Source organism: Chrysemys picta, chromosome 1, assembly GCF_011386835.1.
Source record: "Chrysemys picta bellii isolate R12L10 chromosome 1, ASM1138683v2, whole genome shotgun sequence".
Classification (NCBI taxonomy): Eukaryota; Metazoa; Chordata; order Testudines; family Emydidae; genus Chrysemys; species Chrysemys picta.
The window spans coordinates 341303706-341319409 of NC_088791.1; the positions used below are offsets into that span (position 1 = coordinate 341303706).

The 15704-nt window shown below is 44.6% G+C and overlaps 1 protein-coding gene across 2 annotated transcripts in view; it reads right to left on the reverse strand.

Moving 5' to 3' along the window:
- GDPD5 (glycerophosphodiester phosphodiesterase domain containing 5) overlaps positions 1-15704 on the reverse strand; it is a 325483-nt gene that overhangs the window by 50147 nt on the left and 259632 nt on the right. For both annotated transcript variants that reach the window (XM_065581769.1, XM_042850476.2), the window contains one exon: positions 9917-10062. In XM_065581769.1, the coding sequence (XP_065437841.1) occupies positions 9917-10062 (146 nt within the window). The remainder of the gene's footprint in view (positions 1-9916; positions 10063-15704) is intronic.

The window sequence follows — 15704 nt, forward strand, 5'->3', positions numbered from 1 at the left end:
ATTTTTCACAAGGCCTCTTCCCCTACCAGTTTCTACACCACTTCACTATTCCCCGTGCCTGGGCATAGGGAAGTGTCCTTTAGTGCTGGCTTTATTACGGCTCTTAAACGGACAACTCCTTCACACACAACTATGCAGAGCATCCAAGAGACCGTAAGAGAGCCAGGGATCTTCATAAATCAAAACACACTCCCTTTAGACCAGCCTTTGTTTATTCCCAGAGGTCTGCTCACTACTGCTGGGAAAGCACTTCCCCCTGCCCAGCTGCCTCATGCTTGCAAAGTGATTTTAAAACCAGAGCTGTGAGCTTTGGAGAGGATCCTTTGTAAAGGAGCACTGGGATTATCCAAGTTGAATACAATTCACTCCCACCAGCTCCCTTCTCCCTAGAAAAGTAGGAAATGCAAAGCAAATAGTGACATATTTAGCACAGCTGTGCCCAAGGGAGCTAGCCACTGTCACAACAAAGTCATCTACTTGGAGCATAAGGGATGTGTTTAGTTTTAAGGGTTTTTTTTGATTTGTTTTTTTTAAATTCTCCAGCAAAAACTGTAAAACAGATGAATCACTTCCAGATGTAAATATTTATATCACTACTAGGAATAAGTTTCTCCCTTAGTCCAATGTTAACAGGCAGATTTTCTTTAGAAAGCCCTTGCTCTATTGCCATCTGGTATAATTGTTTTTTTTAAGAGAACAAAGTTATAGGAACGTCAACCCGAGGGAAAGAACACAGTGACGTTTTCATTCTAAGGCCTGATCACGCAAGCCGCCCCCCCCCCCCCCCCCGTCAAGATCAAGCCTCCTCCAAATGTCAACTGGAATCTTCTATGCAGAGTGCTTGGAAAATTTGTTCTTGACAGAGGAGCTTGATTTAAATGGATCACTTGCAAAGATCAGTCCAAAATCTACCTCTCAACGATTGCTGGAGGAGAGAATGGAGCAAATAATTTGCAGTGAATTACTTATTCAGCAAATGTAGTCTGTTTTCCACAGAGAACATTCACAAGCCAATTGCAACTTCCTTAAGTTTATTATCCAAATTAATATCCTTCTGCATTTTTTGTTCTATGGATTTGCTGTGAATATTCTAAATGTGAACCGAGCTGCTTTTCCGCAATGGGTCAGAAAAGTCAAATAACATTGTTTCTGTCCTCTGATTGGCTGCGCATGCAAGAACTTTTGTTGCCATTAGCCAAGCTTGCTTCAAACTTCCTGGATGACTCGAATGTTTTGGGGAAATGAACACAGAAGGGGTGCAAATAAACTCAGTTCATTTTAAAATTCAATAGAATAGTTACAGAACATTCCCAGCATTATTCACGCAGATGTACGGAAGGATTTGGCTCTTGCTTATACCGATATACAGGAAGGATTAGATAGGAAGGGAATTTCTTGGTATTTTGTACCAAGTACCACTTTGTTGGTAAGCAGTTATAACCAGCCTTGACATGGTGACAGAACAAGATCTGGAAGATGGAGTTTTTCTTCTGTGCAAGTCAGATTTGGGTAGTTCACAGTTTCATGGATCCATATGTATTGTTTATATCTCAATAATGCCCAAAGGCCCCACTCAGGACAAATGTTGTGCTGGGCATTATACAAACAGAGCAAAAAGACAGTTTACATTCTGAACAGACAAGACTGCAGAAGAATGGGCAATATAGTCATTATTTGGCCAGAGGAAGGATGGTCCAGTGGTTAGAGTACTAGACCGGGACTCAGGAGACCCTCAGCAATCCTATGTTCTGCCACCGACTTCCTGTGTTGCCTTGGGCAAGTCACTCCGTCTCTTCCCGTGCCTCCGTTCCCCATCAGTGCAGCAGTACTGCACTACCTCACAGGGATGATGGGAGGATAAATGCATTTTAAAAATGGTGTGGTTTTCAGATACTACAGTACTTTGGGTAGAGAGAATGATTGCGAGTCAGTGGGTCCCTACACACGTTATTACTAACATTCTTGACACTTACAGCCCGCCCCAAAAGTGACTACTACCAAAATAGCGGCAAACCATTTCTCTTCAAAGGCTTCCGCTGGAATTCCCTGCCTCCAATGCTCTTTCCGCCTCATGTTTCACTTGTTAGGGGATCCGTTTCAGGAGTGACATGGTTAAAACCAGGTTTTAAACGGTAAAAAGGGTTTCAAAATAAAAAACCCCATTCCCCAAATAAAGAGTTACGCTTACATTTGAAGAGCGTACAGGAAATAGGCCTCATGCAAGTCAGCCCCAGGGATCTGAAGCCTTTTGTACAAAGCCGGGTGTTTCTCCCACCTCTGGAGTTTGTTTTGTCTAATACAAAACAGGAAAGGTTTAGGAGGTTTTAGACCCACATAACAAACCCGTAGAGACCCTTCGTTAAAGGATCCTTTTCAAGTCTTGCTTCACTAGAGGGGAAGGGATTTGTCTTGTTTACTCAAGGTCCTAAAATACTCCCTTGAATTATGGATCACAAAGCTTGTGGGGGAGTCAGACCCTTTGAATTGCAGCAGGTTTGGTACAGCATCACAATATGATCTCCCACATGGCTTCTGAGACTTACCACAAACTTCAGCCAAGGAAACCATATTCCCTAATGGGATAAGAAGTGAGACACTGACCTGATAGATGAAATGTCTTAGCTTTGAATCAGCTTCTCATAATAATCCCAAAGGATTCCAATACATTTAATGGACTATACATATTCAGCACTACTGGTACAGCTACCCCGAGGATGGAAGGAGGTAAACAAGAACGCAGCAATGAGGGAAGAAACATTTTGGCCAAGGAGACCAGGCAAAACTTACAAAACATGCTATTAGATATTTAATAGTGAGACAAGAGATTTTTATTATTGTTTTAAGGTCTCAGTTGGACGACAGACTCTAGATGGGATTCATTAGTTACATCAGTGATGGCAGTACATAGAGGAAGTCGACATCTCTGGCTACAATCCTTCATATCGCTCCGGCCAAGTTTTAAATTTGGTGCCTACGGATAGAGAACTGAATAAATGTTGTCTGATTTCAGTGGATCCTCTCCTTACGCTGAAGTCACTGGGAGCTGAAAATGATCAGACCCCTTTGAATAACAGGCCACATTTACTTACTACCATGTGTAGCTGGATGCCTAATTTTAGACACCCACATCTGAACATTTTGAGACCTTTGTTCTTTTCTGTTCACTTAATTCTTCCACTGTGCAAAAAGACTGTTTGTTTTCTGCAGCTTATTACAGATCACATGCCTTACTTTCCAGCTAGGGAGAAGGAATGGACAAGCCAGAACACCACAGCTGGCTAGAAGGTTCTCCTATAAGTCATAACCCTGGTAGAAGGTAGCTGCTCAGATCAAGTCTTCCTTGCACATACTTGCCTCGCACTGTTTCTCATTCAAGGGCTCGTTTGTGACCAGCAGTCTGTGTTCTCTGTTAACACTTTTCGGCTCCCACTACCTGGCGCTGAGACTGTCAGAGACTGAAAGAACTCAGTGATACACGAGCTTTTTGGGGAATGGATCATAGCTTCATACTGGTGTGGAAAGCTGCTTACATACTACTGGCGAGACGTGTGATAATGATATACTTCATGGTAAATTTCCCGTTGCTACCATAATGCCCGGCCTGTTGGGGATATAAACAAACTACAATGTAATTGTCAGAGCGATTAAAAATTGGCTGCCCATCAGGATGCTTCATACCAGAAGCAGATCCCCTCCATGCCTCCACTCAAGCGTTGGGTGTTTCCAATTGGCTCAAAAAGGTTTTGTAAATGTGAACATACAATAAATCAGCAAGTCAGCATTCCTGACAAAACCCTCCTCAGTGCAGAGCATTTCCACACAGCACAAAAATATCCACCGTGTGCTATGGGGACAGAACAAGGAGCCTAAATGTGGTATTCCGGATCAGAGTGGTTTTTCTTTAGTGCACTTCCTACAACGTGCAGACATTGTTTCACCATTATGTCTTTGTCAATGCTGTTAAGACACACTATTGGAAAAACAGCTGTCTAGGTGCTCTGCCAAGAACATTGACTTCCCTGCTATTTGGAGACCCAAGCACCGTGATTATGAACCACTCCTGTCTCCACTGTGCACTCGGGTTGGTTGTTTCCACAGTACCACCCTGACGCTGCTTTAGAACGCCAGTGCCTCATTTGGTCTCGATGAAAGGATGTGAAAATTAAGCACCATGTAATTTTCCAGAAAGATGCATCTATGATGCTAAGCTATTGGCACTATAAATCTTCCAGTTGTTTACCTACAACACCAGGTAGGCCCATCGTTAATCTCACTTCTGACACAAAAGTAACAAACACACATTCAAGATTAACATCTAAAAACAAGCAGGAGGTTGATGCAACAACCATATTTACTACACTTGAGCTTATGCAAAAGCAGTGATGCATAATTCTTCCAATCTTAAAGGCTGGGCACCCCAAATCTAGGTTCTGCTCCTTCTAGAACATTGGTTCTCAACCCAAGGCCCATGGGTTGCACGCGGCACAATTAGCACATAGCTGCAGCCCAGCTGTGTACTAAAAGGCGGCAGGGTCTGGGGTCGAGGCTGCTGCCTGGCCCCACAGAGTGTGTCAGGGTCACGGTTGGTGGCGGGGTGGGGTTGGGGATGCCACCCGTCCCCTGAGGCTGGGTCTGTGGTTAGAGTTGGGGCTGCTGCCCGGCCCTGCAAAATAGGGGTCAGGGTTGGATCAGGGCAGCCGCCCGGCCCCGCAGAACAGCGTCCGGGGTCCCTGCCGCTCAGCCCCACTACCGGGGCTCCATTCCTTGCCCCACTCTGTGGAAGGGTCCCTGGGCTGGGGGCGCTGGGAATAGCAATGAGGGGTGGGGGAGTGCTGTAGTTCTCAACCTGCGGCCCAGGTATCACATTGTGGGCTGCACGTGCAGACCACAATGATTAATAGGTTGAGAACCACTGTTCTAGAAAAGAACTCTCCTCCTCACCAGAAACATGATCTTGGCAGAGATTTTCAATGGCATAAATGACAGGTACCTAACTCCTATTGACTATCAAGGGGAGTTAGGAACCTAGTTGCCACTTTTGCTCATGGTGTAAATTGCCAATACATCATATATACACACACATATATATGGATGGGGGAAATGGACATTGATACAGTAATGCAACTTGCACGCTAAAGCACTTGAATGCGTCCTTTGTGCTGGGTTATAGCGTGAGGTGCTGAGCGTTCTCCACTCCCGTTTGCCACTTCCCGCGGGAGACGGCTGCACGAATAGGTATGACCCAATCTGATTCTCCGTAATATTCAGCCTAAAGCTTCCTGTAGTTGTAACCCAATATTCCTCGCTTTTACTCCTTGAACCATCCTAATCAATTTCCTGCCCTCCACCCCTCACTTAGTCATCATTCCTGGACACTAAACCTTTCCTTGGAAGAGAGTCCCTCCAGCCTCTTCATTGTTTCAGTGGCTTTCTGCTGAAATCCATTACATTTACCTAAATCTTTAAGGTAATAACGTGTCCAGATGTTAACACAATATTCTGGGTGCAGTCTCATCGGGCTAGTACAGAAACTAACGATAGTGCTCCATTATTATTGATTATAAGTATTGGAGTGGTACCCAAAGGCTCCACCCACTGTGCTGTTTGTTCAACATAAGAATGGCCAAACTGGGTTAGACCAAAGGTCAATCTAGTCCAGTATCCTGTCTTCCAACAGTGTCTAATCCCAGGTGCCCCAGAGGGAATGAACAGAACAGGTAATCATCAAGTGATCCATCCCCTGTCGCCCATTCCCAGCTTCTGACAGCCTAAACACTGCTCTCCATCACCTCCCTCATCCTCTGCCTCACCCCTACACTTCTCCTGCCACCTGCACCTTACCTGCCAAACACACAGGGAACCATGGCTCCTGCCCCAAATATCTGACACGTTAATTTTGAAACAAAAACCTACAATCTTGTACCATGAGCACTGTTTGGGGCTAAAACTTAAGGCCACATGCTCCCGACCATCTAAAGAGATGCTCCCCTCGGATGACAATGGGCCACTTTCCTGTACCATTGTTCATTTACACACAGAGCAACAGTAATTTTGCGAACATGCAATTCTGCACCTATATTATGCAATAATCTGGCCCTTAGGGATAGCTCAGTGGTTTGAGCATTGGCCTGCTAAACCCAGGATTGTGAGTTCAATCCTTGAGGGGGCCACTTGGGGATCTGGGGCAAAATCAGTACTTGGTTCTGCTAGTGAAGGCAGGGGGCTGGACTTGATGACCTTTCAAGGTCCCTTCCAGTTCTAGGAGATGGGATATCTCCATTAATTATTATTATTATTAAAATAGCATCAGTAGGATTCAGAGTCAACTCCTGGTTTAGACAACAGGAGCAGTTCACATCTCCCAGGGTTAATACATCCCTGCATCCATCCACTCATATTAAAAAGGGTTATCTTTGCAACTTTAAGGCTAGATACTTTAATAAATGAACACTTATACTCTGCTGAACCTGAATCCATCAGAGGACTGAATAAATACACCTCTACCCCGATAGAATGCTGTCCTCGGGAGCCAAAAAAATCTTACCGCGTTATAGGTGAAACCGCGTTATATCGAACTTGCTTTGATCCGTCGGACCGCGCAGCCCCGCCCCCCCCCAGAGCGCTGCTTTACCGCGTTATATCCGAATTCGTGTTATATCGGGTCGCGTTATTTCGGGGTAGAGGTGTACATGCAGTGAAACAGGCATGACACTCCTGTCTTAAATCTTTGTTTTGTGTGTTTATCTTAAATAAAAAAAACCCCAAGTCTAATGGACATTTAATGAACATGATATAGCATTAAATATTGACTCTCTGAGCACAACCCAGAAATCACGTCTGCCCCTTTCTGGAGATGAAGATTAACATGGCTATATAATCACTAAAGTATTATCATCTCTTATCTGTCAGATCTACTATTGCCCCAGGTTCCAGCTCCCAGCTTTGGAGACTTTCTACATGATTTAAAGGAGAACTGTTGTCGGTGTTCTGCAGCACTGTTTCTTTAGACCTTTCGCTGGGTAATTTACACATAGTAAGATTTTCTCCACAATCGTTAGTTCAGTGACAAAGCACAGCAAGTAGTTTTGTGAAAATTAGATACTATTAGTGGAATTTCTTTTGGCAAAGCTTTAAAATAATTAGGGCTGAAAGTAAATACACTTGGTATGACAAGTGAATCTGGTGCGGCATCAGCATTTAAGAGAGAATAATTCAAACAAGGGGAGCTTAGAAGAGACCCCTGAAATATACAATAAGACTCAAGGTGACACTCACGGTAGTTCTAGGAAGAGGAGGGCAGTACAAAAAATAGCTACTTCTCTCCTTCATTCTCATTTTTCTTTTTAATGTAGCTGCCAGTTTCTTATCCTACTGATTTCACAGCTCAGAGAAGTTACAATTTTGCTTCTAATCTTGTCTTCTGTGAAGCATTAAAATAAATCAACTACCCTATACAATAGATACTGTATAGTGATTGGCTTTATTTACTAGGTTATGGTGAAGGGAAGGAGAAAATCATGCGACATGAGCCAGTTGGTCTTTAGCAGTAGCCTTTTTATCATGTAATACAAAAATACCATTACCCCACAGAAGTGCAACTAAATAAAGCGAAGCATGAATCCTCATACGGATTGAGGTTTGGTCAGATAAGCATATGGAAATTTATCCAAATCTCCAAGTCAGGAAATCTAATAGCAAGAGCCTCCAGACAAATTTCCATGTCTTCCTGCTAGGCAGGAAATAATCAGAGACCAGAATATCATAGAGCTATTTTGATACTTCCGGGCTCAGCCAGATCCACATAAAACGTAGCCAGAGAAAAAAGTTTACTTTCCCACTTAATGAAGCTTTATTCCACCCCTACACTGCTCCTCAAAAACAAAAACAACCCCCCGTCCCCCAAGCTTGGTTCAGATTCAGCTGGAATTTCAGATTGAAGTATAAAGTTGGTTTCTATCTTCCCTGGTTTTATGTCTTCAGAAAATTTGAAAACAAGTAGTTATTAAAAAAGCCCTTAACGAGGCAAATGTAATATCAGCCCATTAGATGACAGGAAGGTTCTGCATTTTGTACAGCAAACATGATAGATCAGAGGTTCCCAAACCGTAGTATGTGCACCCCTGGTGGTATGTGAGCTTGGCATTCCAGCCATTATCTTCACAACAACTTTTTAAGAGGTGGTACATGAACCAATCAAGCTTGGGAGCCGCTGATGTAGATGATGGAATCACAAGAGGGATTCAGTGGGCCCGAGCCTTCCAGACAAATTCTATCGTCCATAAGAACGAGTTGCTTTTATGGAAGCCACACAATGATAAAATGTTTTCGTGCCAATGATTAAACTGCAGCCTACTTCCTCCTTCCCCTCCTACCAAAATGAATGGTCACAGAGAGCACTCTATTGGGAAGCAAGGAGAAAGCCAGTCATGCGGTGCTCTGCTGTACCCGTGAAGAGTCGTATGGAACAGACTCCAAGAAGGAAGAAGAAATGGCATGCCAATATCCTCAGATGGCCAACTGTCATTGCAGCTAATCTGTTAATGGCTGCAATGTACACTCAAACTCCCAAGAATTAAGCACAACAGACTGGCCTGCTGGCAAAAGCCCTGCCTCAAACAAAGGACTGGATCCATCTCAGACTTTTCAAGATGCCCATCAGCAGAGGCACAGAATAAGCAAGCATCAGAAGAAACAGGATTATCTCCAAAAACTGGCTTGCTCTACCTAGTTATTTATAAATGCACCAACCATGGCCCGGAGGTGCATAGAGCCAGTGGTGTTTGGTTAGCCACAAAATAAATATATACTGGTATTGATCCACTGGGAAATAACCAACCAACCACAAAACAGTTTTTTAGGATTGCCGTTTTTTTAGTTTTTATGTACATCACCACAATATTGTATTCTTGCATTGCACGGCACGTGTAAACATTGCGTCTCAAAATGTCACCCGCCAAAGATATTTTCTTGTGTTGCATTTTTAAATACCCCTGCCTAAGTCCTAACGGCGAAAGGAATCTAGGACCTTGATCTAAAAGCATGTGTTTCTATTGCTTGAGCTAATTACAGTGGCTCTCAACCTTTCCAGACTACTGTGCCCCTTTCAGGAGTCTGATTTGTCTTGTCTACCCCCAAATTTCACTTCACTTGAAAACTATTTGCTTACAAAATCAGACAAAAATATAATTGCGGACTCTCTCATTTTTACCATATAATTATAAAATAAATCAACTGGAATATAAATATTGTACTTACATTTCAGTGTTTATTACATAGAGCAGTATAAACAAGTCATTGTCTGTATGAAATGTTAGTTTGTACTGACTTCGCTAGTGCTTTTTACATAGCTTGTAAAACTAGGCAAGTATCTAGAGGAGTTGGTGTTCCCCCTGGAAGACCTCTGCATACCCCCAGGGGTACGTGTACCCCTGGTTGAGAACCAGTGAGCTAAAAGACCAGGTCCATTAAGTCATAGGCAGGAACATATTTCTTATAGGATTCAGCCACACAGAAGGACGAAGACACACACTAGCTAGGTTAATGTGTGTTACAGAAAAGTTTTGGGGGCCCCCAACGTAACTTCAGAGCCTTCCAAACGCTCTTTAGCAGGCTTCATGGAGAGCAACGGTGAGCCACTAAAATCAGAAGGATTTTGGAAATTTCAGGGCAGGCGCCTTTCCATAGCAAAACAGTGCCCTTCATAAGAGGATCTCTAAGTACTCAGCAATTTATCAAGCTTCCCAACCCTCTGTCAAGTAGGTAGGTTGATGAGTAAGCCGAGATACATTGAGATTAAATGACATGCCCAAGATCACGCACCAAGTCATGCTGTGCATGTCCTAGGGATAGCAGACTTTAGTCTCCAGGGCGGTCAAACCCAGCACAGACAAATGGATTAAAACGTGAAGCTACTTACCATTGGCGCACCACGATGGCCAATGATGGCAGGTTTTGGTCCCAGGTCCTTCTTCTCCATTATACAAGGGGAAGAGACAGTGAGGGGAACGAGGTAAAGTGCAACTACGACGGCAAAGTATGCAGTGAATATCAACATCTGTGAAGCTGAACACAAACGCAGCCAGTGAAAATGCTGGTTCAGAACAAATCGCTCCAGAAAAAACAAACGCAAGACATAGTACTACTTCTCCGAACATAATGGACAAACCATAGCAATTCCCTCCAGCTACAAAAAATAGCAATGCTTTGTATTTGGCCAGTGATGCATCCCATTCCAGTGTCTCAGAGTGCTTTACCCCATTTTACAGATAGGGAAACCAAACACACAAAGAGGTTTAGGATAGGTCTACACTATAAACCCTTGAGCAGCACAGCTGCGGAGCCGCTGTAATGTTGCAATGTAGACATTTGCTATAACAGAAGGGGTGCTTCCATGCCTGTAGTCAATCCGCCTCTCTGAGGGTTTGTTTACACTTGAAAAGCTACAGTGGCACCGCTGAAGCTGTGCGGCTGTAGCACTTCTTGTAGACACTACCTATGCTGACAAGAGGTTCTCCCGGCGCTGTAGGCAGTCTACATCCCTAAAAGGCAGTAACTAGATCAATGGAAGAATTCTTTCAGGTACTGAGTGGTGTCTACACTGGGGCTTAGACAGGCGGAACTACATCGCACAAGGTGTGAAAATTTTCACACCCTGAGCCATGTAATTAAACCAACCTAACTTTGTAGAGTAGACCAGCCCTAAGTGACTTGCTGAAGGTCAGCCAGAGCCCAAAGTACAATCCAGTGGTCCTGATTCCCAGTCTTTTGTCTTGGAGGTGGAGAGATGGACGGACTGGCAAAGCCCTGGCTGGGATGATTTAGTTGCAGTTGGTCCTGCTGTGAACAGGGGGTTGGACACTAGATGACCTCCGGAGGTCTCTTCCAACCTTAATCTTCTATGATGCTATGACTGCATCACTTCCAAGCCTTCACCAAGTTAACTTTAGTTTTAAATCAGTCTAATTAAACTGGTGCACACCCATAATAATGTAGGCACATTTAAATAGCTTTAGCATAATTTGTTAATTTACGTGCAAACCAAACTAACATCAAGCAAGGGTTAAACTGGTTTAGCTGTGTTTACATTAAGGATTTGCACCAGTTTGAAATCAATTTAAACAGATGCAATTTTTTTTTTAAATGGAGACCAGGCCTTAGAAAGTTCTTTTGGATGTTTGAGGGGACATAATGTCAGACTCCAGAGGGGTTGTAAGTAATCAACTCTATTACAAGAAAGGTGGGCACAACAGAGGGATTTCTGGTGGGATTAAAAAAGGGGGAAGACACTCTGGGATGCACTGAGGTGGCAAAGAACCATAGGGTGTAGTGTTTGGTGGGGACAGTGAAGGGGACATTTGTATTGTTTTGCAGTCAGTAGACACCTTGAGTCAGACAGTGCCCCCTAAGAACATCAGAACAGCCATCTTGGGTCAGACCAATGGCTGATCTAGTCCAGCATCCAGTCTTCCGACAGTGGCCAATGCCAGACGCTTCAGAAAGAATGAACAGAACAGTGCAATTATCAAGTGATCCATTCCTTGTCATCCACTCCCAGCTTCTGGCAGTCAGAGCCTTAGGGATACCCAGAGCATGGGGTTGCATCCCTGACCATCTTGGCTAATAGCCATTGATCGACCTATGCTCCATAAACCGGGGTCAGCAACCTTCGGCATGCGGCCCATGAGGGTAATCCGCTGACAGGCAGTGAGACATTTTGTTTACGTTGACCGTCCACAGGCATGGCCCCCCACAGCTCCCAGTGGCCATGGTTCGCCGGTTCACCATGGTTCGCCGTTCCTGATGGGTTGCATGCCGAAGGTTGCCGCCCCCTGTCATAAACTGATCTAAATTTTTTAACCCAGTTATACTTTTGGCGTTCACGGCATCCCCTGGCAACAAGTTCCTCAGGTTGACTGCACTGGGGCAAGAAGTACTTCCTTTAGTTTAAAGAACAGGAGTACTTGTGGCACCTTAGAGACTTCATCGGAAGTGGGCTGTAGCCCACGAAAGCTTATGCTCAAATAAATGTGTTAGTCTCTAAGGTGCCACAAGTACTCCTGTTCTTTTTATGGATACAGACTAACACGGCTGCTACTCTGAAACCTGTTCCTTTAGTTTGTAATAAACCTGCTGCCTATTAATTTCATCAGGTGACCTTGGTTCATGGATTATGAGAAGGGATAAATAACACTTCCTTATTCTGTTTTTTTTTTATACCATTCATGATTTTATAGACCTCTCTCATATCCCCTCTCGTCTCTTTTCAAAGCTGAGCAGTCCCAGTCTTTTTAATCTCTTTTATACAGAAGCTATTTCATACTCCTAATCATTTTGTTGCCCTTCTCTGTCCCTTTTTCCAATTCTAATGTAACTTTTTTGAAATGGGGTGACCAGAACCACACACAGTATTCATGGTGTGGGCGTACCAGGAATTTATATAGTGGCATTATGATATTTTCCGTCTTATTATCTATCCCCTTCCTAATGGTTCCTAAAATTCTCTACATTGGCTCAAGAGTACATTTGGGTCGCATTTTAGGGATTTTCTCTACAGTCATGAGCGCTAGAAATGTAGCTTTCAATTAAAATATAAGACTCACATAATTACTTGACTCCAGGAGCTGGGGCATTAAGAGAAACAACAAATATTGCAAGTCTCACGATAAAATCTTGAGCGTTGGCAACACCAGTAGTCTATGGCCGATTCAGGAACAAAACCCAGACCTCCTGACCTGTCCTGTCCTGTGCTTTGCAAAGGGCAGCATTCCTTTGCCTTCCAATGACTTCACTCAAATGAGATGGGAATATTTAGAAGATGGTGCTGACAGCCACTGCAGAGGTACTCCGAGCTCCCTACCGAGTTGCATTAGTTAGGATGACAGGTACTTGGAACTTGATGGGATATTAACAGTCACTTGAACCCAATGATACCGGGGTTGTTTCTTGGGAGAAGCAACAGCCACGGGAACAGTCTGGTTAATGGTTTGACTGTAGATGTTCAGTTCAGTTGCTGACTCTGAATTATAAACTGCCCTTTGCTTTTGCCATCTAATATCCTTGTTCAAGCATGCACCTACTTGCCAATCAATTAGACTGGAATGTAAGTGTGGGAGAGAAATTAGTTGACAATGAGATAACCCCTGCTTGGGCTCCAGTCCTTCCCGAGTGCACAGGAGATCAGTAAACTAGGTGCCACCGTGAGGTACAGCATCCCATAGTCGTGGTGCTCTGGAGCTAAGTGACATCACTGGAAACTTCTAGGTAATTCCAATTTGCTCTGGATTACTCTCTAGTGGCTCTTTCCACTTGGATTTCCCTGACCCAGAAGTATACATGATGATTCCACCAAGCCTCGACTAGCCCATATTGTCAGGACGAAAGACCCTTTCCTCTCCTATCCACCTCTGCTGATTGAGCTGATGCGGTTCAGTGATCTAAATCCTGGGCGAATACCAAATGAAATACATGTGCTAGGACAGATTTTGATCACTGACCTGCATGAGAAAGGTCAGTATCACTCAGCATAGATCACAGGACGTGCACCATTGTGAAATGGGATTGAAGCCGAATCTCACCATTAGCCACAAATGCTGGGAAATTTAAAGTTAATTTCCAGGAAGCCCATTAATCTCTTTAGAAAACCACACTCATTTATCCTCACAGAGCAATGTGGGAGGCAGCTGAAGGCATCACTTTCCTTTTAATACCATGAATCTTGGGACCACATTCCTCCTGGACACAGAGTGCTAACCGTGGTGCAGAGTTTAGGAGACAAAGGGGGAAGTCTGTTTTTATAACAAGATGATGGCGGGTACTGCTCCAAAGTAGCCTGGCAGAGTTTGATAAAGGATCGAAAGTATTTCTGAGTTAGAATGGGAAGTGTTTGTGGTTACAGAAAACCAGACACACTACTGGCCCGTACATACGCCGTGAGGAAGGGGAGTCCCAGCAAACCCTGTTTACGGGTGGAATTGGATGAATCAGGGTGTACGTGATGGAACAATAGCAAGCCTTTCACCTATAGGGTCCAGGTGAGTCGTGAGCAAAGTCATTGCGGCTGTTAAAAGACACGTGCGGTGACAAACGGTGTTGCAATCTCAGTCCCATTTCTAGTGACCATCCCACTGTGTGGAAAGTCACATGTGCGATTCCCCTGGTGGAGTTTCCTAGGAGTTTTTCCACCTAAAGTTGCCCCCATCCACTCCATGGACAAAGCTAGGGGGTTGCCAGCCAGACGCTCATATCCTGGAGGACCTGCCAGAGGCCAGGGTGATTAGCGTGAAGGCCCTGTGCCTCCACAGTGGTTCCAGGCCCTCATGCCCTCACCACCACCTCCCTGTCAGGAGTGCCCCTGCTGATCGCTGCTCCTGGCAACCTACCCTAAGTGTGTCTTCACATCACAGAAAAAAGAGTCCACTTGAAAGTTAAGACAGCACCAGTTTAAGTAGATCTCCCCATGGGGCTGGTAGGGGATAACACCCGGGCTGGAATCGCCCCCAGCCTGTCACATCCAGCTCATGTGTAGATCCTTGATGCTGCCGGGGCTCTTTGCGGGGCTGAGCAATGGGAGAGGGAGGGCGAGGTGGGAGAGTCCATTGCAGGCAGCACCCAAACTTGTGCGTCAAAACGGGCAGAACTGTGCGTGGATGGGGATCCTCCATCGCAGAGGCTGGTGTCTGTGCTCCACACTGCAAAATCGCCACGGCTAGCTCCTTTGCGACATCTCAGCAAAGGCCACAGGCTGAATGTACACGGCATCTGAACTAGCGTCTCGCCTCCGAAAGGCAGTTCCTTCAGCTCAGCATTACGTCCCACTGGAGGGTGGCCTTGTGGGTGGCTCACTGGACTGGGACTCACAATAAGGTTCTATTCCCACACCACAACATTCACCAACAACTAGCTCCTTGTTGGAAATCACAGCCAGCTTCCTACATGATCTTGGGCAAGCCACAATCTCTGCCAAATTGGGGATGCTGTATAAAAACAGAGAGAGTGCATCAGGCATCTCTCATCCAACTGTTGTGTTCCTGTTCTGGAGATGACTGGAGCCCTTTAGCCTTCAGCCTCTTTCACCAGCAGTAAGTTGCCTTGATTGAAAAATAAAGATTTCACATTTGATGATCAAATCAAGGTGGCTAGAAAAATCGAACTGCAGTTTCTCAGCTCGGTGGAGTCTTTATTTGCTTGTGCAATGAAGATCTTGGGGGAAAGCGTCACTTAGGTAAGTGAAGGGGATCGTTCTCTTCTGTAATCACCAACAGACATTTTATACTCTGGAGGCAGACACAGACAATGCTGTTTCTTGGAGTAAGTTTCTCCTCTCCTTTCTTTTCTGCCGTGGTGAGGAGTCCCATCCTCCCCACCCCATTTTATCTTGTTTCCTGAACGAGTTCATTGGCAGAGCTCCTCCTGTCTCCTCATTGCTTTTATTGCTTCTTTTAATCCAGTGTTTTGTGTTTGGCCTTGGAAGCCTTCTGGGTGAGTTCTAAGAGAGGAAGGAACTTATAAACAACAAGAGCTATAAAGAGACAATTTATTTTGAGCTGTATTTTCTGGATTTGGGAAAAAGAACAGCTAAAGAGTCTGATTCCCGAAAAGGGACAAGAACAGTAGACTCCTGTGCCAATGACAGTGGGCAACAGCCAGTACGTCTACAAATGACTATGGTCAAGTGGGCAAGACAGATGCAACTTTCTCCTTGTGCT